General features: G+C 44.3%; 3 protein-coding genes across 11 annotated transcripts in view; all 3 read left to right on the top strand.

Moving 5' to 3' along the window:
* The window catches only part of SEC23B (SEC23 homolog B, COPII component), a 39,518-nt gene extending 37,902 nt beyond the window's left edge, over nt 1-1,616 (top strand). For all 8 annotated transcript variants that reach the window (XM_089896497.1, XM_089896496.1, XM_022594233.3 and 5 more), the window contains one exon: nt 1,397-1,616. In XM_089896497.1, coding sequence (XP_089752623.1) covers nt 1,397-1,486 — 90 coding nt within the window. In that variant the 3' untranslated portion in view covers nt 1,487-1,616. The remainder of the gene's footprint in view (nt 1-1,396) is intronic.
* A 4,021-nt stretch (nt 1,617-5,637) lies between these two features.
* On the top strand, nt 5,638-7,092 carry SMIM26 (small integral membrane protein 26). The gene is made up of 2 exons (XM_022594109.2): nt 5,638-5,786; nt 6,766-7,092. Exons 1-2 carry the CDS (start codon nt 5,669-5,671, stop codon nt 6,930-6,932), a joined length of 285 nt encoding a protein of 94 aa, XP_022449817.1. The 5' UTR covers nt 5,638-5,668; the 3' UTR covers nt 6,933-7,092.
* Nucleotides 7,093-14,596: 7,504 nt separating this feature from the next.
* Nucleotides 14,597-24,472, top strand: part of DTD1 (D-aminoacyl-tRNA deacylase 1) — a 110,793-nt gene continuing 100,917 nt past the window's right edge. The window contains exons 1-3 of one of the 2 annotated variants that reach the window (XM_089896501.1): nt 14,597-14,732; nt 19,926-20,016; nt 21,696-21,931. In XM_089896501.1, coding sequence (XP_089752627.1) covers nt 14,690-14,732; nt 19,926-20,016; nt 21,696-21,931 — 370 coding nt within the window. In that variant the 5' untranslated portion in view covers nt 14,597-14,689. The remainder of the gene's footprint in view (nt 14,733-19,925; nt 20,017-21,695; nt 21,932-24,472) is intronic. The other variant, XM_022594231.3, reaches the window with a different exon arrangement.

Genomic DNA, 24,472 nt, shown 5'->3' on the forward strand with positions numbered 1-24,472 from the left:
TCCTGTGGAGGTGGCCTTGTCACTGGTGGGTGATGGTGAAAGTGCTTTCTCTGCACTAAGCCTTCTCTGATACCACCCCAGAGGTTGGGGCGTGGACATCTTATTACTACCAGGTGTGGGGTGGAAGTCCAGGCTCCCTGTGTGGTCTCTGCGGACACCATGGGTGCAGGGAGACTTCTTACTGGCCAGCAGGGATGAAATCCCTGGCTCCATACTTGGCCTTTTCTGATACCACCCTGGTGGGATTGTTGGGTCCCTCAGTACTGCCATGTGAGGGTGCAAGTCTACACGATCCGCTTAGCCTTTTCTGTCTTGCTAGGCTGCCCTGGTCTTTTGCTAGAGAAAGTGGGCTCTTTTTGTTGTAGTTTTTGTCCGTGCTCAATAACTGTTGGCAGCTTTTTCAGCTCCAAGTCTGGCGCGCATGCATGAGGCAAAAAGGAAGCCCTGGGAACTGGCCACTGTGTGGGTTCCCTGCATCCCAGGGTCGCTAGTTAATCTGCTGCCTTTTCACCACCTTTCAAAGTCTTCTTATGTTTGTTTTATATAAAACATCCAGGGGTTTTAGTTGTATTAGTTGAAGGAATGAGGAAAAGTACATCTACTCTTTCTTCCCAGAGAAATCCTTTTATAAAACTTTAATCATGCTTATACTTTTCTGATTATAACAGTAGTACCGTTTCATTTTTAGAAGACTAGTATATGCAAAAAAAAATTTTAGAAAGAAAGTTTAAATTACATAGAACGCTACTAGCTAGAGTTAAGTACTTCTGGCTTCTTTCTAGTTAATATAAAAGGTATATATCATGTATATCTGTGTGTGTGCATATGTATATATTTTTTTAACAAATTGGAGTCTTGTTAGAAATCAAGGTTTCTATTCAATACTTTTTCCCTTAACGTTAATTGAATCATAAGCATTTCTTGATAGTGCAGAGATCCATCTGCTTAGTGGATACTGATTCACACATTGTGAATACGCTGTTACCAAGCTTCTGTTGTAAGCAGATCGTTTAAGAGCATCAAGCTGGTTGCAGCAGGGTGGTGGGGAAGATGAGAGATGGGGCGTGTGGGCCCCCAGGAGTTCATGCCTGCTGGGAGCCAGACCCTGGATGAGTCATCAGAACTACACAGTGGGGTAAAGTAGAAGGGCATATGCTCAAAACTGTCTGTAGTGGCAGGAATGACCTGATATGAGTGGATCAGGGAAGGGTTTTGTGAGGAAATTATGCTTTAGTTGAAAAGATTAGCTAGGCAGAGGACGGGGCTAGGTGGCAGGAGTGCTCTTGGCAGACGGACAGCACTTGCTAATTTTGTGAGGGGAAGGGTCCTTAATAACACATGAATTCCAACCAGCTTCTAAGAGACCTGCCAGTAAACCTTTTTCATTAAACTTCAGGAAACAGGAGCGCCCATCCTGACTGATGACGTTAGCCTGCAGGTGTTCATGGACCATTTGAAGAAACTGGCTGTCTCCAGTGCCTGCTGAGCTGAGGACATGAGAAGGAAATGGAAGAAAACACTGTCACACTGTGCTCACAGTTGTTTATAAAGGCTTAACGTTCCTTTTACTTTTCTGCTGCATTTTAATAAATAATCAAAAGAAGTGTTACGTAACTCTTTAGATTTTAATTTGCTTGTATTCCTTATCTGTGCCCTTTGCTTTACACCATAAAATTATAAGGTCATAAACGTTTTGGTACCGGTAGATGTTTATATGCTTTTTGTATCCTAACTTTTAGAGTCTGTATAAAATCAGAACTAATGTATTTTGGCAGCTTGCTTACATGAAAATCATAATGATCAGAAAGGAAATAAATCTGGATGAAGAAGCACCGATTAAAATAATGCTAATACAAATTTGATTTCTGAGGTCTCTGTGTGTTGTAAGTAAATTCCCCAAGAGGTAATTCCTGAACTTAATCTTCATTTACTGTCAAGGATATTGTTAACATTAACAGACAAGGAAAAGTAAGAAATATGTGAAACTTTATTGAGGCAGAGTGGTCTGGAGTGGCACTGTTCCTACCTCACCTGAGATACAGAGAACAGATTGCTGGTCACCAGAGGGGAAGGGGTGGGGGAGGGTGAAATGGGTGAAGGGGGTCAACTATATGGCGCTGGATGGTGGTGAGCACACTGTAGTGCATACAGAAGTTGAATTATAATGTACACTTGAAACATATAATGTTATAAACCAATGTTACCTCAATTTTAAAAAAATTACAGCTTATTCTACTCAGTGGAGTTCATCCTTGTTTAGAGGTTATATCCCCTTTTAACATGGGCCAATTGCTAGGACAACTGTCATCCAGGAATTTCTTTTGTTTGGACTCCTAGGTTAGTTGCAGTTTTCCTTTTACCTCATAAGTCATTTTGCTGCCTTAAGTGACTGTTCCTAAAAAGAGCATACAGGAGATAATTCACAGAACCCGTTCTGCCTTCATACCTGACAGCTTTACTGAGTATAAAATCTAGGCCCAAAATAATTTTATCTCAAAACTTTGGAGGCATTTTTTCAATCATTCAACAAATAATTATTCAGTATTTGCTATGTTTGGAGTAGTCTTCTAGGGCCTGGGAATGTAGCCAATAAAACAAAAATTCCTATTCTCACAGAGCTTATATTCTGGGTAGGGAAGACCAACATTAAAAAATTAGAAGTAAATTATATAATTTTTTAAGAAGCTAATGAGTGCTATGTTGAAAAATAAAGCTGGGAACTCCTATTAATTGGCTGTCGGACCATCTGGATTGATTCCAATGCTCTATCTTTTGAATTTGTACTTACTGCCATCTTAACCTCTGCTCAAAATTCTGGGTGGGTTTCCTATCTTAAAATGTTTAACAATTACATTTTAAATGCCTAAGGCTTTTATTTACTGTACCTTTTCCATAGAATATTTTTCTTATATTTGGGATATAATTTTGAATTGAGGTAGATCATATAGAAGAGTACATAAGCCTGTGTATCCAGTTTAGGGTTGAAACTGTTCCTCCTTGGGCCTGTTTCCAATTGACAGGAGGAATGTGATAGACCCAGCTGGCTCTGGTGTCTCTCCAGTGACAATGAGTGAAGGTGCCGAGGGGCACCCTGAGCCATGCAGGTCCCACCTGTGGGTGCTGGTGGCTGTTTCCAAAGAACGTGGAGGTGGGTGTTAGTGTTCTTTGGAGAGCAGCCATCTCGAGAGGGAGACACTGAGCCAGTGTGCCTAGTAACTATAAACTCCATCTTGAAAGCAAGGAAACTCCTGAAATGATCAATTAGGAGAGTGGCAGCCCAGATGGAAGGAGGCTGGAATCCAGCCGAGGCCTCAACAGAGGCAGCTTTTAGACACAGGTGACAGATGAGGTGTTAGGTGAGAGGGTGAGTCAGGAAAGGTTTCTTTTCTTTTGGGGGCTGGGGAGCAGTAGGGGTAGGGATAAATTCAATCCTGGCCACTCTTTGAGTTTCAGGAGCTTGTGGGGTAGAACTGAAAATGCCCTGTAGGTTGGCAGTAATTAGTATGCATTTATCTTTCAGGAGAATGTGGCATATATTTGAGAGTCATAAACGTATAAAGTAAATAACATGAGTAAAGTTGCTCAGTATGAGAAGAGAAGCAAGCTTGGAACAGAATACTGATTTTCCTATTTTGTTTTTAACGACCTTATTGGGGTATAATTTATATACGATAAACTGCACCCATTTAAAGTGTACAGTTCAATGAGTTTCAATAGATGTGCACACCCATGAAAGCACCACCATCACATCACCATCAAGACACAACATTTCCACTGCCCCCAAAGTTTCTTCAGGCCCCTTTTAGTCCTTCCGTTTCTGCACACCCTGGTCGGAGGCAACTACTTGTCGGCTTTCTCCCACTATAGATGAATTTGCTTCCAGAATTTTATGTCTGGTTTCTTTTGTGCCTGGTTTCTTTCACTTAGCATTACCCATCTGAGATTTATCCATGCAATTGCATGGATCAGTAGAGTAGTTCCTTTTATTATGGAGTGATAGACTCACATTTCCTTTATTCATCCACTAGTTGGTAGACATTTGGGTTGTTTCCATTTGGGGGCTCTTACGAATAAAGCTCTGTGAACACCCACATACATACGTTTGTGTGGACATAATGTTTTCATTTCCTTTGGGTGAATAGGAACCGAACGTCTGATTCATACAGTAGGGGTACTTCAATTTTTAAGAAACTGCCAGTATCGCAAAAAGGTTGTGATATTTTATGTTCCCACCAGTAAGAGGTCTGATTGCTCCAAGTCCGTACAACCCTTAGTATTCTCAACATAATTTTTAGTCATTCTAATAGGTGTATAAGGGTGTCTCGTGGTTTTAATTTGCATTGCTGTGATGACTAACAATGCCCCTGTACTTATTGGCCATTTGTATATCTTCTTTAGTTAAGTGATTGTTGCCTGTTTTTCAGTTCGGCTGTCTTTTTATAATTGAATTGTAAGATATCCTTATAAATTCTGATACAATTCCTTTGTCAGATCTACCTACTTTGAATATTTTATCTTGTGGCTTGTTTCATTTTCTTAACTGCCTTTCGAAGAGCAAAAGATTTAATTTTGAAAAAGTCCAATTTACCAATATTTGTTTTGTGGTTTATGCTTTTTGTATTCTAAGAAATCTTTGCCTATCCCAAGATGGCAAAGATCGCCTTTTTAAAAAATTTTTATTTTATATTGGATGTAGTTGATTTCCAATCGTTGTGTTAGATCTTTTCTTCTCGGTTTGTAGTTTTAGCTTTTATATTTAAGCCTATGATCCATTTAGCGTTAATTTTTGTGTGTGGCAAAACACCAATTTTTAGAGGGTGGGAGAAATGGGAAGAGCCCTGAAGGATAAATAGATTCTGAAGAAAATTATGTTTTCGAAGCTATGAAAGGAGCAGGTGGAGTCGTATGCGCTGGAAATCGTCTGATTATGGCTGCAAAGTAGTTACTGGCTATGGAAGTTTACTGAGTATCCACTCTGTGCCCAACACATCCCTTTTGCTCTCAAGTTGTTTGGTTTCTTGGAGTGGGGGTAGATTATGCTTCGAGGAAATGTACGGATAAGAGAAAAGCTGATGGTGGATCGAGTGGAGACTTTTTGAGGCGCGGACCCGTTTGTATGATGGAGTAAAGAACAACAGAATGAAAAGGGCGTGAGATGGAGGTGGACAGAGTGTAGTTGCTGGGCCAGGGCCCTGAAAGGCAGAGAAGAATGGGACCCACAGCCCAGTGGAGGGGCTAATTCAGACGTGGAGGGACCCACGCGCACCAGACGGGGCTCCAGGCAGGAAGATGGGGAAGATGAGTTGCGGGTCGTAGACGGAGTATCCTCGCAAACCTGAGAGCTGGAGGAGGGAAGGAATTAAGTTTTACAAGGGCCACCTAAAGCCTATGTAAGGCAGGACTTTGCAAGTGGGAGGTTTGCCTGAGAGAAAGTGTCATTGGGGCCCGTCACGTGGGAGGCAAGATCGTCTCCGGATCCCACGCGCCTGACCCGAGTGCGTTGCCCAGCGCGACGTCCGGACTACACGCTCCAGGATGCATCGGGGCCGGCGCAGAAAGCGGCCAACCCGGCGGCTCCCCATTGGAGGCGGCGGCGGCGGTGACGCGCCCACCGGAAGGCCCGCCTCCGCCCTGAGACTCCGAGGAGTGAGGTATTCCCGGCGGCGTCATGCGTCCGGAAAAGGCCCTGTCTTGGTACCGGCGCATGTCTATGCTGTACGGACTGGGCGCCTGGACCCTGCTGGGCTCCTTGTTTTTGTATAATCAGAGAAAGAACAAGCCTCCAGGTACGGCTCTCGGGCGGGACCTCCGGGGGACGCGCGGCCTTGCGTGGGGCGTGTCCGGGGGGGTCGCAGAAGTGGCTTCGCTGTGCCGCGCGAAGAGACCGGGAGCGGTGCTTAGAGCCGTGCGTTATCGTGGAATCTGCCAGCAACGACCTTTTAGAGCCTCTTCCCCGAACCATGCTGGCTTATTGAGCGAGGCCGCCCCTATCCTCAGAATTTGAAGAATCCGTGAGATTCCAGGTGGAATTTCAAAGACCCTGGATGGTGGTTTAAGAGGCGATGCTTCTGTAACTTCAGCCCTGCTTTGGTCGCATGGTCGCCTTTGGCGACCAAACCGATTTCGCTGACTTACACCAGCGAAGGAGTACTGAAATCTTCCCAGTTGCTGGGAGGAAAAGGAAATCCCGCAGCTTTCAAAAATGTTCTGGAAATCTGTGGCTTCGTCTAGAGTAGGGACTGCCTGGGGCTGAAGGGGAGGAGCTGGTGGGGGAGCGACTGCTACAAAATAAGGGGTTTCCTTTTGTGGATGAAAATATTCTACACTTTATTTTGGTGCTGGTTGCACAGATCTGAAGATACTAAAAACTGAATTTACATTTTAAATGAGTTAATTGTATAATAAGTATTATCTCAGTAAAGCTTTTTATGTAAAAACTGTGCTGAAGATTACATTTGGTGATGATCACCAATGGCCTGAAAGTGCACATGTCAGTATTAAGCATTTAAAAACATTTATCTCTGTAGTGGTCATTTAAAAAAACTTATTTAAATTTTCTTTTTTACAGAAAGAAAACAGTGTCAGGAACCTGATGGGGGTGGGGGTAATTCTTACCTTAGTTTATTTTATTTCAAAGACTTTACTAATAATTCTAATGACTGCTGCCTAAGTTAAAAGTTAGTGATCAACTATACTTCAATTAAAAAATAAAGTAAGATAAAATGAAAGTTAGTGATGCAGCTGTTACTTTTTTTTTTTTTTAAGGTGGTGAAGTAGAACAAAAGGATGTCTCAACAAATGAACTGTCTGAACCCCCGAAAGGGTTTTATGTGGAAACGGTTGTCACATATAGAGACAATTTTGTTCCAATTACTGCCAGGATCGTCAACTATTTGAAATCATGGACTGGTGGCCCTGGACCAAAATCATGATGGACGGCTGAATTCTGAAAACAGGACTTTGGTTCAGCATATAAATTTGAGAGAGACTGTGATTTCCACTTTCTCTTTGTGAAAAGTGTATACATTTAATTTTGCTGTGAAATAGAATCACTAATAATATGCAATAAATATTTCCTTGAAGAAAAGTAAATTTGCATATTCAGGAGGTGTCCTTCTATACTCACAGGAGTAAAAGATTGAAGTGAAATGTAGTATTGAGCTTCCATAAGCTTGGTTTTCTGAAATTAGTTCATGTAACTTTATATTCCTTTCATGTTGCTGTCAGACATAGCTTTTGTGGTCCCTTTAAGCAAATCTCCGTGTTCAGTTTGGGACTTAGAGCAGCCCTTTGGGCACTAGTGGGTGCTTGGTATGTTGTGAATTAGATTATAACTCCTGGATTAAATAGACTCGATCTGTTCTTTAGGAGCTGTACAGATACCCTCATTCTTTCAGCAGGAGTGGATTAAACCCCAATGGTGGCTACCAGTATTCTAGAGATAGGGGATACAAAGTGAGGAGAGTGGGGTTCCTGCCCTTGAGTGCTGCAGTGTTCTCTCCGCTGGTCTCGTTTGGTTGCAAGTAACAAACCCACATAAGTGCGATTAAATCAGAAAGAGATGTTTATTAAAAATGTGTGTGGACAGGGAATTACCTGGTGGTCCAATGGTTAGGACTCGGTGCTTTCGCTGCTGTGGGCGTGGGTGCCATCCCAGGTCGGGGAACTAAGATCCCACAAGCTGTGCAGTGTGGCCAAAAAAAAAAAAAAAAACCAGTATAGACAGCTCAGAATTCAAACAGAGTATGTTGAGGTCTTCAGAGGGCCTGGCAGCAGGAACCGGAATGTAGCCACTCACTGAGCCTGCCTGGGGACTGTCTGCCTTGTTGCCTTTCTCACTGCACACGTTTTGTCCCCGTTATTTCTGTAGTAACATCACTTTGCAGCTACAGTGTCAAAGTCTGATCAGCTTCTTCCCGAGCCAGAGTTTGTCTTCCACTCCTGTGAGAGTCACTTCCCTGTGTATCGGATCCCTTCCTGTGGGTCACTGAGTCCTGCCTCAGTTAGTAAGAAACTAGCATTCGTTGCCCATTTGGGTCGTGTTTCTTGTGCGCAGCTATTTGGGACCCTGTGAGGACTAGGGATTCCTGGTAGGACAGGAATGGGACATTTCTGGGTTCCTGCTATAGTACTGTCACCTTCAAACCTTTGCCTTGATTTCTCCTTGGTGTCAGTTCTACCTTGTGGGTGACCTGAGCAGTGCTTTGGGGGCAGTCAACCTAAGTGACAGAGGCTCCAAGATGGCAAGTAGCAGCTTCAGATGTCAGCAGCAGAGGCGCCTCACTGGACATCAGAGGTCAAGAATGGGTCAGTGCCAGTGGGGTGGGCACCCTGGTGGACACCTGTGATGGGCATCAGACGTGCAAGAAGCAGCATACGATGGTGGAAGGGAATTTCTGAATGGCTTCCCAGAGCAGCCTGCTTCTCATCACTCTCCTTGGAATCTCAGTTTCATGCCTGGCCCCCGGCTGCCAGGGAGACTGGGAAAGTGCGTTTCTGGCTTCCGCATCAGGGATGTGTTGACCCTCAAAGTGGGGCATCTCCTAGATATAGGAAGGATGGTCACAGCATGCTGGGCAAGTAGATACCAGGACAAATGTCCACTCCAGGCAGCAAGCCAGACTTTCATCGGGAGGCACTAAGATACCTGCCTCTGTAGGTCACTTTCCCCAGAGAAGGTTTCTCTACCCGGGGGTGGATGCCTGGCTGTAGGATTTCTGGGAGCTGAGTGTGTGTGTGTGTGTGTGTGTGTGTGTGTGTGTGTGTGTGTGTGTATATATTCCTTCTTGTTTAAAACACTTCAACCCCAACTGCTTGTGCTAAGACCATGTTCTCTCTCCATAACACTTATTACTGACCAACCAGTAAAACAATTGTGGCTCCAAACAGCCTGGAGCTTCAACAATTCCCGTAGTTCTGCTGAATCTTGGCTTAAATAGGCCTTTGTGGACTAATCTAACAACCAAAATATAATTTAAAGTGTTCTTCTGGGAGAAGGTTTTCAGAATTCCAAACGTCTATCTTGCAGGTGCAGTTGGAACACGGTCTGTTCAGAAGTTGGGAATCACCCATCGAAGGAGAGTTTGTAGGATTGGAAATAAGTTTCCCGAAATTCTGAGGTCTGGTAGTATTTAGAGGGAGTGGGTTTTCTTTTTCTTTTTTTTAAGATGTATGTATCTCCGGGGCGTGCGCCCCCTTTCTGACATCCGTCCAGCTGGAGGAGCCATCGGGGACCATTCAGATGAAAAGGACTCCTGAGGGATAGTGGAGCAACAAGAGAAGAGGAATTGGGTTTTCCGGCCCTGTGGAGTACCACACAGCCCAGGACTTCAGAGAGAAAGAATCAACTTCTAAGTAGTTTAAGCCATTGTGACTTCGGGTCTCTGCTACAGTTGATGTAACCCTAAGCAAATCACATCTCCCTATTAATTTCTTTATAAAAATGGTACCTAACTTTTCATGATAGAAAAATCCCCTGTGTTTTCTGAGCTTTGGTTTCTTTTGAAGAAGAGGTATAATATCTAGCCTGTCTACTAATAGGGTTGTGACTGTCAAATGAGAAAGTGTTTGTGCACACATGATTATTCTTAGGAATAGAATGTCTTAGCTACTCCTGGAAATGAGGCGTGAAAGGCCTTCTTTCTGGTGATAAATGCAGTCTGCTTCTGTCGTCCTCCAGCTGCTTTGCTTTCTTCCCTGTGGCTTTCCAGGGAGTTACCTCGTCACAACTGGCCTGTCCTCTGAAAACAGGGCTTCCATGAGTAGTAACTTGCTTCTTCAGCACAGCAGGTTAGCAGCGTGTATCAACATGGAAAATGGCACATCCTTTGATCCGGCAATCTCACTTTCAAGAATTTGGGAGATTCCTGAAAAGATTTAGGAAGATGCCTCTTCAACATCACTTGTTCAGCATGGCCTCGAGCTGAAACAACCTCTTGGTCGACCGTGCCGATTGCCTTCCCAGCACCCACTGATCCCACTCCTCTTTTATAACAGACCCTGAGCTCACCCCGTCAGGTGCTTCAGGGGGACTGGCCCAGGTCCTGATTGGTCCAAGTCAGTGTTTCTCCAGGGGGCGCTGCAGCCTCCGTGGATGTGACAGTCCATTTTGTGGGCTGCCCCAGGTGTTGCAAGAGCTTTAGCATTTCAAGTTCCTTGGGCACTAAATGCCTGTAACAATCTTCACACCTTGTGACAGCTTCAGACACCCCTCCCCACACACATTTCCAGTAACCCCTGGGGGGCTCTACGCCCCAGGTGAGAACCTCTTATCTGAGCCAGTCAGGAGGAGTAGGTCCCATCTCCCTTGCTAGTGATTGGGTTAAGCATGGTCATGTGATCTCACTCTGGCTAGTGAAACTCGAGGGGCTTCTGGGCAGGGTGTCCCAGCCTCAGAGGAAGCACTAGGAGGAGATAGTCTCCTGTACTTCTGAACATTGTGTCTGGATAGGATGCCCAGTACAGCCACAGCCATACTGTAAATCTATGACCCCCTGTTAGTCAAAAAATCAAGTTCACACCTGTATTCGTTCAGCAATGTTATCTGAGCTTCAGGCAGTGTGCTAGATGCTTAGGATAGAATGGTAAGCACGAGACACTAATAGAGCAAATTATCGGGCACTGGAGTGATTGGAAGTTGCCAGGAAAAAAAAAAAAAGTCGCCAGAAGATTATGAAGGAAAAACCATAGGATAGCGATGGAGAATAATGGGGAACCAGGACTCTTAACTTTGTGTGGTCAGAGAAGTTCTCTCCGATGAGGAGGCGTTTAAGCTGAAAATGAAAGGAAGGAGGGGAGCGAGATGGACAAAGAATGGGGGAAGAGCATTCCAGGTGGAGGACCAGCAGATACTGAGGTCCCGAGGTAGCAACAAGTGGATTACCTGAGCAATTTAAAGAAGATCAGAGTCTGGAACGTGAAGACTTTATATTCTAGAAACCACTTTTACGTCTTATGGAGAATGGATTGGGTGAAGACAAAAGTGGCAGTAAGGAGACCACTGAGCAGCTGTAGTAGATGCAGGTGAGAGATGACGGGCCATGGAGCAGGATGGCACTGGGGCTGGAGAGAAGAGGGCGCGTGGGGTTCGTTTGGGGGAGTCAGGAGGTTTGTTGATGGACTAGTTACTCAGGGAGAGGGAAAGAGCAATCATGAGTCACTTATGGCTGGAGGAAACAGTGGAGCCATTGATTTGAATCAGGGTGGCCCAGCTGGTGGAGTGTGGGGGGCTTGGGGGGATTGCAATTCAGTCCTGGCACTAACCACCCAGACTTAGCACAGACCCTGCAAGTCTAAGGGCACGTCCCCAAAAGGGCAGCCCTCAGTTCAGATGCCAGGCGCACCTTGGGGGTCGCCAAGCCACCTTTACTTCCGACCAACTGGCTACAAATTTGGGAGTTTTTTTATGACTCCTACAGGTTAGATAACTTACTGCAATGACTCACTGAACTCAAGAAAGCCTTATACTTACAGTTTTATCATAAAGGATACAAATCAGGACTAGCCAAACGAAGGAACACATCAGGCAAGGTCTGTGAAGGTCCACAACAGAGAGCTTCACTGCCCTCTTGGTGGAACCAGGGTGCAGGTTCCTCATCTGTGTGTTCACCAGCCAGGACGCTCTGCTAAGGTTCAGTGTCCACAGCTTTTATTGGGGTTCCATCTCATACGCACAACTGATGGACTCGTCTGCTGTGTGACTGAACTCGATCTCCAGCCGCATCCCACCGCCCCTCCTCAAAGTCCCACCCTCTAACCACATGATTGGTCTTTCTGGTGACCGGCTCCCACCCTGAAATATTTCATTAGGAACTCCTATCCCTTGGGAAATTCCAAGGATTTTAGAAGCTCCATGCCAGAAACCCAGAACAAAGACCAAATTCTTTTTTATACGGCAGGGGTGGAAAGCCTGAATCCCATTTTCAGTCTGTTAATTTGGTTCATGGAAGTGGAGAGGTCAAGAAGGCATCTGGAAGCACAAGCACAGAGGATGTGTTGGGAATGGAAATGAAAATGTGCGAGTCAATAGCACAAGGTGGAATTCAAAAACATGAGGAGAGTGGTGATTTAGAGGGCAAAGGAGAGCGTGCAGAGGCAAGGAGGCACCGCAAGAGGGGCTGCTGGATGCTTCTGCCTCCTGATACTGACCTTTTCGAGCTCAATAAATATGTAAAAAGAATCCTGGTGTTCTGGTATATTTTTAAAACGTTTTATTTTGAAATAAGTTACCTTCACTTATAGCCCAAGTGGTCAACATTTTACTTTGCTCTATCACTCTCTTTATTTTCTCTGTATATATCATTCTTCACCAGAACTGAAAGTTGCAGATATGTTGTCCCTTTACCCCTAAGTACATGTGTGTGTTTCCTAAAAACAAGGATGTTCTCTTACATAAAAATCAGGAAATTAATATTGGTTCAATGCCATTATCAAATCCAGCAGTTCTCAAAGCGTTCTCTGAGATCCTCCTTAGAGGAGCTGAGATTTCCACCTATTTTTATAATAACAAATAGACAATATTTGACTTTTTCATTCCTATTCTTTCAAGAGTGTACAATGGGGTTTTCAGAGGCTTCATGGTAAGTCATGATCTCATTGCTCTAATGTCAGTATATAATGGATTTATTATTGTCATTTAAAAAATTATCATAAGTCAATATTTAACAATTTTTCTAGGTTGTAGTTTCTAGTACAAGTAAAAATCTTAAGATATAAGCTATTTGGGGTGTTCAATAATTTTTAAGAATGTAAAGGGGTCTTGAGATCAAAATGTTTTGAGATATGTTGATTTGATGCAAAATTAAACAAAAATATTTACCAATTGTCCCAATATGCACTTCTTTCTTTTTATTTTTTTCTGGCTAGGATAAAACTCAGTTCATGCATCACATTTAGTTTTCCTGGCTCTTTAAAAGTCCCCTTTAATTTGGAACAGTTCTTCAGACTTTCTTTTTCTTGACATTTTTGAAGGATCCTTCTAGTTGTTTTGTAGAGTGTTCCTTAATTTAGGCTTGTCTGATGTTTCTTCATGATTGGATTCAGATTCTACATTTTTGGCAGAAATACCACAAAAGTGACATGGTGTCTTTCTTGGTGCAATATCAGAAGTATATGATATTTGTTTATCTCATTACTGGTGATGCTATCTTTGGCAATTTAGTGTGCAGTATTTAACACTCAAGTATATTAGTATAGTCTTTTCTGGCCAAATGACTGTTCCTTGTTCTCCATTTGAAGCTTTTTCTTGTAGGAGAGGAAAAAGGTTTTCTCACTCTCTTGAGGTCCCTGGCTGGGTCTGAAAATTAAAGTGACAAAGACAGATGAACAAGAGAAAAGCATACACATTTATTTAAGTTTTACATGACGTGAGAGCCTTCATAAGGAGATGAAGACCCAAAGAAACAGACCTGTGTAATTTTTGTTGTTAGGTTTGACGAAGCATGAGTAGTCATGGAGGAACACGATAGGTTAAGGAATATGAGGTAGGCAGAGTAAACTGGGGGAAATTTAGCAAGGCCTGTTGGTTCAGATTCTTCTTGGTGTGCTTTTGTCTTTGGAGATAAGGCTGCTCCCTCCCTCCCAGTATAGATAGGGCACCTCTCACATTTATGACCTGTTTCAGGAGAGAAGGGTGGGGACCTGGGACCCTCTACCTGAGTGCTTGCACCTGGACAAACATTTCCTACAGCAACCGATACAAAGAAACTATAAGAGACTGCAGATAACTGCACCCATGCACAGTCACAGGGGCAGTTATGAACAATAAGACACAAAAATGCCATAAACCAACTGCCACTTCTGAGGTGCCAGGAGGAAAAGCAGGGTAGAGCAGACCCAAGTTTGGTTTGGGAACATCCTCAACTCCCTCCCTCTACACCCACCAGCACTATTAGGCTGTAAGAAGAAGACACACTGAGAAGGGCTTGTTTTTATCAGTGATAATAATTTGTTAGGGTAATTCTTGTACAGTCCTTTGCAGATTTCTAACACTTTTGCACAGTATATATTATTCAAATCTTCTAACAAGTCTGGGAGAGGGGCCAAGTATCAGTATTAGAGGAGGAATTACAATTACAGAATCACGTATCTGCGCACTGCCAGGACGCGGCTAGGTCAAATGAATACCTAAACAGTTAAATGGCTATTTTAGGCAGCAGATACTCTCCTGTCTGGTTTCTGAGGAGTTACAGAGGCAGGAAAACAAGGGAAAAAGAATTTGGGAGAATCTGGGGGCAGAAGGGTGGAAACATGGAAGGAGGCACAAGATTAGGGTTAGTATTCAGGACAAAGCTGGGATTCAGGGATGACTGTCTCTCAGGCCGGGGTTTGTGAGAAGAAACCGGGGCAGAAACTACTGTCTGGGCACCAGTGAGTCGGGCTGGGGTGTGGGGACGGGGAAGGGGGTTGCGGGACTCCAGTGTCCGGGCGGGGCTCATCTAGCTGTAAGGGGAGCAGGACCAAGAGTGGGCGGGGCCGGACCTCGAGAGGGCGGGGCCACACGGAGAGCTCAGATGGGCGGGACCAACCTGTGGTGGGCGTGGCCGACGTGGGCGGGCCGTCGACTCGCGGGTTCAGGGGGTCGGGGCGCGCTTCCAGGTGTCCCCGGCAGGGGGCGCGGGCAGCTGCGCAGCCCGCGGAGTCCCGAGGCCGGAAGCCGCGCGGCGCCGCCCCGCTCGCCCCAGCCGTCGCCATGAAGGCCGTGGTGCAGCGCGTCACCCGGGCCAGCGTCACAGGTCAGTCGGGCGGGGCCGGGCCGGGCTGGTCGCCCCCGGGCCGCGGCCGGCCGCGCGCGAGCCCGGCCCCCGCCGCCCCGAGTCCCCGCCGTCCCGGGGCGCCGTCCACGGGCTGCAGGGTCTCCGCTTAGTGTCGCGGTGACCGCGCCTCGTCGTCTTCTGCAGCGTTTCCTTTAGTCCGGAGCGCAGGTGGCCTCCCGCATCCCCCGAGCGTCCCCCGAGCATCCCCTGGCCCGCCCTTCCACGCGGTGTTAAACAGACGACGCGTGGGAGCGTTTCCGGGGCACACACCCCTTCCCCAGCCTTCTGCCCCGCGTCTCCCTTTCTTGCCGGTTTTCTCCGTGTCCCGGTTCACCTGGAGCTTGACTCCCCTAAGGTGCCCGCTCGTGACAGGTGCTCGTAGGGGTGGGTTCTGACCGTGTCTGCCCACGTGACCCGGGTGGGAACCCAGAGGATCCAGGATGAGATGTTTCTCTTTTCAACCAGTTTCATGTGAACCGAGCCACGCAACCATCAGTCATGGCTTGAACACTGCGGTTTAGTCTGAACATCAGGGGTCCGGATGATTAATAGATAGAAGGAAGTCCTTTTAAAAACTCAAGCCAAGATAAGCAGAAATAGAGACACAGAGGTAGAGAACAAACGAATGGACACCAAGGGGGAAGGGGTGGGTGGGATGGATTGGGAGATGGGGATTGACATATATACACCTACACTATTGATACTATGTATAAAATAGATAACTAATGAGAGCCTACTGTACAGCACAGGGAACTCTACTCAATGCTCTGTGGTGACCTAAATGGGAAGGAAATCTAAAAAAGAGGGGATATATATACACATATAGCTGATTCACTTTGCTGTACAGCAGAAACTAACACAACATTGTAAAGCAACTATACTCCAATTTAAAAAAAACCTCGAGTGAAGATAGTATAGATGTTAAAATTTTTTTGAATGATTAACTTTACATTGTCTTCTAGTCTTTCCTATTTTTATTGGCAGAATTCTAATATTGTTTCAGTTCAAGTAGTTCTAGATATCCTTTCCTTCAAGCCTATACCAAATGTGTGTTTCTATGTCCAGGAGAGTATAAATCTAAGAACGAAACAACAAAATCCCCTAAAGATACAATCAAACTCAGTAAAACCATATATTTAGATCCGAGATTCTACTTTTCAGTCCCGGCTAATGATTTCTAAGCTGTTCTGATAAGTGATTTTGGATATCGTCCTGGAGTAATAGGGAATAGTATAGCTCTGGAATTTATGAAATTTTAAAACAAAGTGGGCTTTTTTTTTTTTTTTTAGTATTTTAGTTAATATGTAACTTCACTAAAACTGGGAAAATTCATAGATGAAAAGATTTTCTTGCTTTTTTTGAGAAGAATCTTGCAGCCTGCCCTATGTGGTCATGATGGCCAGTGAACAGACTTTGGAGAATGTAAGTTTTGATCAGAATGGAGAACTCTCCATTGTGCTGATCTGGAATATCAAAAACACATTTCTGTGAGATTAGCTGAATAGTTTGAATGATCTTACTTTACTATTTAAGTTGTATGCTTTTAGTTAAAAACAACAAATTAACTGTCTGAAGGTGTTAATAAGATGGAATTCTCTCACAGTGCTGGAGGAAACTTTGAGTTAGCCTTGCCTTCTACTTGCATTGTAATGGGGAGAGGTTTTCTGATTCCTTTAGAATGTGACTGACAGGCTTCACTTCCACGTGGCCTTTCTCGAATGGCATTTTATTTCAAAGGTTCTAAAATGCCACTTCCAGTTTTATAGGTGGGACAGAGTATTAAGAGTCACATATTACGTGGCAGGCTCGCTTTATGAGCTTGGTCAGGCACATTTGATGCCTTAGCATGGTTATTGTGATAATCTAATTTTAAAAGCTTTTTGACAGAACACTTCAAACATATTCATGTGGTTACACACATGGAATAGTACAATAACCCCCATGTCCATCACTCAGCTTTATAAGCCGAAATCTGAATAGAATCATAGAATGTTGGGAAGAGATTGGTTGGGTTTGAATGTGTTAATTTGCGAGCTGGTGAATTCTTCTCAAAGAGGAAGTCTTGGGGTGATGCCACTATACGTGGCATCAAATAAACATTGACCAAATAGCTCAGGTCTCTTCTAGCCCTGTGACCTTTTGTCTAAAATGGTGATTCTCAAGTTTTTCCCCTTGGAAATCCGTTTGTCTATAATAAAACATCTCTTTAACCTCCTAATTCTTCTGCCTGAAGGAGGGACGAAACTTCTCCAAAATAAGAGAGCGAATTGTGTCATCTCAAGGCTTTGGTGCATAATTTATTTCTTATTAGGATAATACCACATTATAAAAATATTGAAACTGTTCAAATAGTGATTTGAATCACTTCAAATCGTGATTCTATTTTTGAGAATCTATTCTAAGAAGATAATCCTAATTATAGAAGAAGCTTTAGAGGGGTGAACAGGTGGAGCACAGAGGATCCTTAGGGCAGCGAAACTACTCTGTACGATACTCTCATGGTGGATGCGCGTCATTACATTTGTCCAAACCGACAGAATGTCCAACACCAAGAGTGAGCCCTCATGTAAACTGCGGACTTGGAGTGATAATGAGGTGTCAGTGTAGGTTCATCATTTGGAACGAACGTACCATCTGGAGGGGGATGTTGATAGTGGGGAGACTGCATGTGGGGCTGGGGCATATGGGAAGTCTCTGTGCCCTCTGTTCAGTTTTGCCGTGAACCTAAAACTACTCTATACACGAAAGTATATTTTAGAAACGCCAAAACTTTAGTGTATAAAGATTTTCACCACAGTGTTACCTATTGAAGTGAAAAATTTTAAAACAAGCCATTTATCCAGCCAAATAGGATGGTTATTCCATCCATGGATGGAATGCAAATGTTCCACTGGATGGGCTGCAACTATTAAAAGATGCTTAGGAAAAGCTCATAATGTGGAAAAATCCTTATGCGATGTTAAAAGATGAGACACAAAAATTTATACACAATATTACTATGGTAGTTGAGAACAAATATGAAGTAAAATCTGTGAATAGAGGAAATATCAAAAGGAAATTAGTAACATACTAAAGTGTTAGTCTTCGGTTGTTCTTTTTGCTTTCCTGTTTCTTTTATTTTTTTAAAGGTTTTCTGTACTGCATGTGCATTACTTTTAATGGTGGACATAGTTCAACCATCATTCTTTTTTAAGTTTTTAAAATATACTCTGGGGAAAATTTTAAAAATATCTTGATATTGTAAGAAAATAATATTGACTTACTTAAAGAACAAATAAAGCCACAGTTTTCTAAAGCACTGCAAACAGGCAAGCAAGCCCAGCTGTTTACTGCTTATGTCAGGATAGCTGATTTCTGTTTCAGATTTTGAGTCAGTGGCTCAAAGGACAGTAAATCACTCATAGTCCATTATAAAAAAAAGCAGCACAGAAGAAAATATTAAAATATTTGTGTTTTCTTAATCATAAAACTAAGAGAAGTTAAGCTTTAATAAGAATTATTTCAGGGACTCCCCTGGTGGTCTAGCGATTAAGACTCCGTGGTCCCAATGCAGGGGGCTTGGGTTTGATCCATGGTCAGGGAACTAGATCCCGCATGGCGCAACTAAGATCCTGCGTGCCGCAACTAAGACCGGCTCAGCCAAAATAAATAAATCAGTAAATATTCTTTAAAAAAGAGTTATTTCAGGAACAAACTGATGCTCATGCTCCCCTCGTGTCTGTCAGATGGTCCCTTGTCAGACACCTGCAGGGAGAGGGTTTCTCACTCTTCCCTTAGCTTGCAGGATGTGGCAACATGGTACAGTCTGTGATGCCTTGTTGGGTATATTTGTAAATATTATTATCTAGCAGAAGCAAATAACAAGAAAATGGCAGAGTTGACCTTTCTCCTGATTGGAACATTAGGTCAGTATACGATAAAATAACCAAACATCAATAATCTAATGAGCTTTGGCAAAAAGTTGGCCAAAAAAATTGAAAATTATGAAGATCAACATTTGAAATATGGATTTAGTTTCACCACCATAATGATGTGTCTTGACCTAGGTGCTGTGCCAGCACTAGATACTGTCTAGTGGTAGTAGAGTGTACATTCGACGCTAAATACACATGCAGATGTTTGGAATAGGAATCTATGTTCAAAGAATATTTTTTATGCATGGGATGCATCACTCAAAATGATTTGGAGGTCATTGGCTTAGAATGCAACCTTAGTAATAAACTGGGAAATAATAGAAGTTTGCTGACTTGAAGCTTAACTTTTATTTCTTTAAAAGTTTATTCATTTATTTTAAATTAATTAATTAATTAATATTTTATTTTTGGCCGCGCTGGGTCTTTGTTGCTGTGGGAGGGCTTTCTCTAGTTGCAGCAAGTGGGAGCTACTCTTCGTTGTGGTGCGTGGTCTTCTCATTGTGGTGGCTTCTGTTGCCGAGCACGGGCTCTAGGCGTGCAGGCTCAGTAGCTGTGGCTCACGGGCTCTAGAGCACAGGTTCAGTAGTCGTGGCGCACAGGCTTAGTTGTTCCATGGCACGTGGGATCTTCCCGGACTAGGGCTCAAACCTGTGCACCCTGGTTTGGCAGGCGGATTCTTAACCACTGTGCCACGAGGGAAGCCCCTGGAAGCTTAACTTTTAAACTGTGTTTTTTATGTATGATATATTTATCTTTTCTGCAGTAAGTAGAGAAATCATTTCTTTATTTTTATGACATAAATGTTTTCCATTGTGCATTGTTTATTACGTTATCAGGTTTGCTGCTTTCCAAGAAGAGCAGGCATCTCCTTTTTGAGAATGACCATAGCTGAGCTGGATTCTCTGGGGAGAAGAACTTTTGTTGTTACAGACGGGCAAACTCATAGAAAGTTTCAGGGGTCTCAACCAAGGTAGCACAGATGAAAACGTGGCCTGAAAATCCCACGTAATGGTTGTTCACTTCACAACTCATTCATTCCAAATGTAAAGTCAGAATGGACAAAGTATGATTATCATACTGCATCGACGTAACCCCTTTCACGTTTCAGTACCTACTGACTTTGGCAAAGAAGTTACGAGAAGTATGTGTGATGTTCAGACTTTCCTGTGGATGCTCAGATGTGCTTCACGGCACCTGTTTGGTTTTCCCTTTTGTTTCATTTCCCTTTTGTCTCTTTTCCCTTTTGTTTCCTTTCCAGTTGGTGGAGAACAGATAAGTGCCATCGGACGGGGCATCTGTGTGTTGCTGGGTATTTCCCTGGAAGATACGCAGAAGGAACTGGAGCACATGTAAGAGGCGGATTTCCACGTCACTGCCTTTCTAGTGGGACATGTGCTGGTCATCTAGCTGGCTGGCTAGCTATTTAAATAAATTATATATATATATGGAACTTCCATAGTATTTTGCTCCTATAAAGTGAGACTCTGTCAGTTTTACCCATGTCCCTTTTGATGCAGTGTGGTTATTTCTGTGTCACAGATGGGGAGAGCGAGGAAGAGCCGTCACCCAGTAAGTCAGCGACAGGGCAGGACCACAACTTAGCCTCTGCCCCTATTTGCTGCTGCAGCCTTGAACCATTCCCTTGGTGTGAAAACCAAGCCTCTTTTCATAGGAATGTTTTATGTTTTCAGTTTGAGCAGTATGATCTGGGCACTGTTTACACATGTTAAGAATGCCCAGTTGTTCACCGTTCACAATAGGATCTGGAGCTCAGAGAGGTTACATTACCTGCCGAAGGTCATGCACACGTCCTTAGCAAAAAGCCTGACTCCAGGTTAGAACCTAGGCCACCTGGCCTGGAAGCCAGTGCTCTTTTTACTAAGGTGGGAGGTTTGTCATTGCTCTTGGCCCTTAGTACAGGCAGCCTCCCCTCCTCATGTTCACCCTCCCCCGCACCACTTCGCACATGTACTTCAGATGCTTGGATCCATTTTCTCTGCCCCTGGTGCCCAGAGCCTACATGTGACGGTTGCCCAGTTGTCCCTTTTGTATTAGGTTGAAAACCGGACTTGGAACCAAGCTCCCGCTGAGGTGTTGATGACTAGTTCAATAACACTCACGGATGTTGGTATTTTAAAAGCTGTCCCCTGGATTCGCAAAGAGGGAGCAAAGTGGTGTAGTGGTTAAAAGCCGGGGGACTGGTCTGAATCTCTCCGTGGCTCTGACAAAATGGAGAGCTAGTACCTAACCTGGTTAAGAGCAATGACTCAACATAAGGCAGACCCCGCTGTGGAGAAGGGGTGATGAATAGCGCCCACCGCAGAGGGTGCCCATGTAAGGTGTCGGCGAATGAGTATTTGTTCAGGCTTTGAACATGTCTTCAGCATCATCCAGAAAGGTGGCTTCAAATTGCACCTTTCACGGAGGTAGTTCTTTGTCATTCATCTCAAGTCTGACCTTATAAATGCTACCTGGTCGTCCTCCTTGCCAGGGTGGCCGTCCTTTGTCATCCACGTGTATAGGGAAAGCCCCACTGGGGCATAAGGAGCATGTGACATAGTTGTCAAGGTGTCTTTCCCCAGATCGTTTTGCATATCTGCAATGACCATGAGTTTTCTCCAGGGTATTTGCTGAATTGTTCATTTTGAGAAGTTCCAAGAAAGGGTATAAAAGCGGGGCATCATTTATTCCAGTGTAAAGATGGAATTCTGTAAAAAATCAGAATTGAGCCCATGTTTTGACACATCCGGTTCCCACCGGAAGCTGCTGTGAATTGGAGGGGCTGACAAAAAAAAAAAAGCAAATCGCCAATCAACGCTAAGAGGTAGGACTATTATTACCCCTATTACAGATGCAGAAACTGAGGCACAGAGTAGAAAGTAACTTGCCTATGGTCACCCCTGCTGTAAGTGATGGAGCCAGCACAGTGTCCCTAGTCAGCAGGGTGCTTGTGACATTTGGGGGTGTGGGTGTGTCTGGGGGGGGGCTTATGATTCTTCAGGTAGCGTTCACCCCTGTTTTCCCCCAGGGTCCGGAAGATCTTAAACCTGCGTGTGTTTGAGGATGAAGGTGGGAAGCACTGGTCGAAGAGCGTGATGGACAAGCAGTACGAGGTGCTGTGCATCAGCCAGTTCACCCTGCAGTGCGTCCTCAAGGGGAACAAGCCCGATTTCCACCTGGCGATGCCCTCAGAGCAGGCGGAGGGCTTCTACAACGGCTTCCTGGAGCAGCTACGCAAGGCATACCGGCCGGAGCTTGTCAAAGGTAGGCGGGAGCCCAGCGCTCAGGAGGGCGTCCCCTGGACACTTCCTGGCAGGGGAAAGGCAATCAGCAGATGCAACATTTCCTTTTCCAGAAAGTTCACTGTTTACGCTTATTACTTTCTTAAAACAGCATAAGGGCCGCTGCCGCCGCCGCTCTTGTGCGTGTCCTCTGAATGCCCCAGTACCGTTTACCCTTCTTTATTCTTCTGTCCACATTTGGAATGTTTAGCAACCCAGCAGTGCGCTTGATATAGTGGTGGTTCATTTCGGTTGCTTATCCTGCCCAACAGAGAAATACACCTGCCAGACGCCGATGGGAGGCATGTGTCATTTTAAATTTCTAGGAGCCATATTAAAAAAAAGAAAAAGAAACAAGTGAAATTAATTTTAAAACTGTAATTCATTTAGCCCAGGATATCCACAATATTCTGATTTCACCCTGTCGTCAATGTAAAGAGTTATTAATGAGATAACTCACGTTCCTTCTTCTTACTGAGGTCTTTCATTCTCACAGTGCATCTCGATTCAGACCAGCCACATGTCCAGCGCCTGGTGGCCGTGTGTGGCCCTCGGCTGTCATTTGGACAGTGTAGGCTTAACGGCTTGTCGTGGGGACTGCCAGCCTAGCCTGACTGATCAAGATTAAGCCTAGAAAACGCCTGAGAAGAGTGGGCCTGGTTTGTGGGAGGATTATGAATCGGAACTTATGAATCTTCTTAAGAGGGGGTGTTTCTAGTCTGTTTTCATGTGCCTAGTGTGCTTTTCCTTCAAAGTTACTGGGAAGCGTATTTAGCCTCCTTTGGTGACGCACCTCAGGGTGAGAACTTGCTCAGCAGGATGTCTTCTTCCGAGTCTGACTGCAGCTGCTCCTGCTCCTGTCGGACTCTCGTAGCTGTTGAGTAGTTGTTAATAGTTGACTCTGTAGTGTTTCCTACACTTTAACTTTCTCTCAGTGGGTTAGACAAACCCAGGTCCCTTTGTTATCGGGCCTGTTTTCAACTGTAAGTAATAAAAGTCACGACATGACTTTGGAGCTCTGTAGCAGAGCCCCGCATCTCTGAGGGTCGTCAGCTCCTCAGGTGGCTCTGTGTTCTGAGGAGTGATGTTCCAGCCCCTCACTGGTATTTCCTTTCATTTTAATTCTCCTCTTACTTGTGTCAGGTGTCCATTTGCCAACAGGACAGATGCATTCTATGTGATCAGGACCCTCCCGCCTTAAATCCAATCCTGCTCTTTACTTGGGTCCTGGTAGAGCAGAATATATTCGCTTCTTCTGGGAGCATCCAAGTTTAGAACTCCATTGACACGTCCGATCGTGGATGTCCACTGGGGTCCTCTGTCCGTCGTGGATTTGCTGCAAACAAGGTTCTTCCCAGAATTAGCAATTAAGTCAAGTGCTTTGAATAATAATTTTTCTTGTCTGAGACAAGGATTAATGCTGCCAGCATTGTCTTCTCTGCTTGATGTTTATAGAATCATCCCATTTCTGAGTAATCTCAGATGTATTTGGGGATGCACTGAAGTCCTTTGAAGGATGAGCAGAAGGAATATCATGAAAGGCTTCCCTGGTGGTGCAGTGGTTAAGAATCCACCTGCCAGTGCAGGGGACACGGGTTCGAGCCCAGGTTCCGGAAGATCCCACATGCCTAAGAGCAACTAAGCCCATGTGCCACAACTACTGAGCCTGTGCTCTAGAGCCCACGTGCCGCAACTACTGAAGCCTTCACGCCTAGAGCCCGTGCTCTGCAACAAGAGAAGCCACCGCAATGAGAAGCCCGCACACCGCAACGAAGAGTAGCCCCCGCTTGCCGCAACTAGAGAAAGCCTGCGTGCAGCAGCGAAGACCCAACACAGCCAAAAATAAATCAATTTATGTATAAAAAAAGGAATATCATGAAAGCACAGGTGAGGGCCCTTTCCATGGGAGAACAATGATGATCGTGAAGGAATGCTTGAGTGAAAACAAAACCACTTTCGTCTAAAGCCTTAAAGAGGAGCATTTTATTATGCAGTGCTTTGTGTTCCTAAAAACACCTTTTACGTTTTGAAAAAAATCTGTATTCCATCCAGGTAATTATATGAAGTGCCTGAAGCAATGTACTGTAAACAGTATAATTTTATAATGGATCAGAATTTAAGCTCATGGGATATGATACCTCTGGTCATTTTGATGAAAAATCAACATGAATTATGCCACGGGTTTTCATCAGAATTTATTTTCTGCTCCTTTGGGCTTTCAGAGGCACTGCAGTGATTTCCCAGGGCCTCACTCACTCTTCGCCTTTTGTCTGCTTTATGGTCTCTAGTGGAACCAAGTGCAGGGAGCGTGTTTTACGTGCTTGCTGTCTTTTGGTAAATTTTGAGATTCTGGCTTCCAGCTCCGGTACGGAAAGGCCTCTGTGACCTGGAGGGAAGATGGAACACAAACTGCTAAATACGTTTTCTTTCTTTTAGGATTTTCAGGACCTCTTTAGTGACTTTAAGACTTAAAGGAGTTTAATTCGAAAATTAAAACATTTAACCCTAACCCTAAAAAATTTTA

Source organism: Delphinapterus leucas, chromosome 15 (assembly GCF_059928025.1).
Source record: "Delphinapterus leucas isolate spDelLeu-1000000601 "Yukka" chromosome 15, BTC_Dleu_Yukka2, whole genome shotgun sequence".
In the NCBI taxonomy this organism is placed as follows: domain Eukaryota; kingdom Metazoa; phylum Chordata; class Mammalia; order Artiodactyla; family Monodontidae; genus Delphinapterus; species Delphinapterus leucas.

Coding starts and splice junctions, on each gene's coding strand:
- SMIM26 (XM_022594109.2), top strand. CDS start 5,669: ATGCGTCCGGAAAAGGCCCTGTCTTGGTACCGGCGCATGTCTATGCTG. Junction 5,787..6,765: donor GAGAAAGAACAAGCCTCCAG/GTACGGCTCTCG, acceptor TTTTTTTTTAAG/GTGGTGAAGTAGAACAAAAG.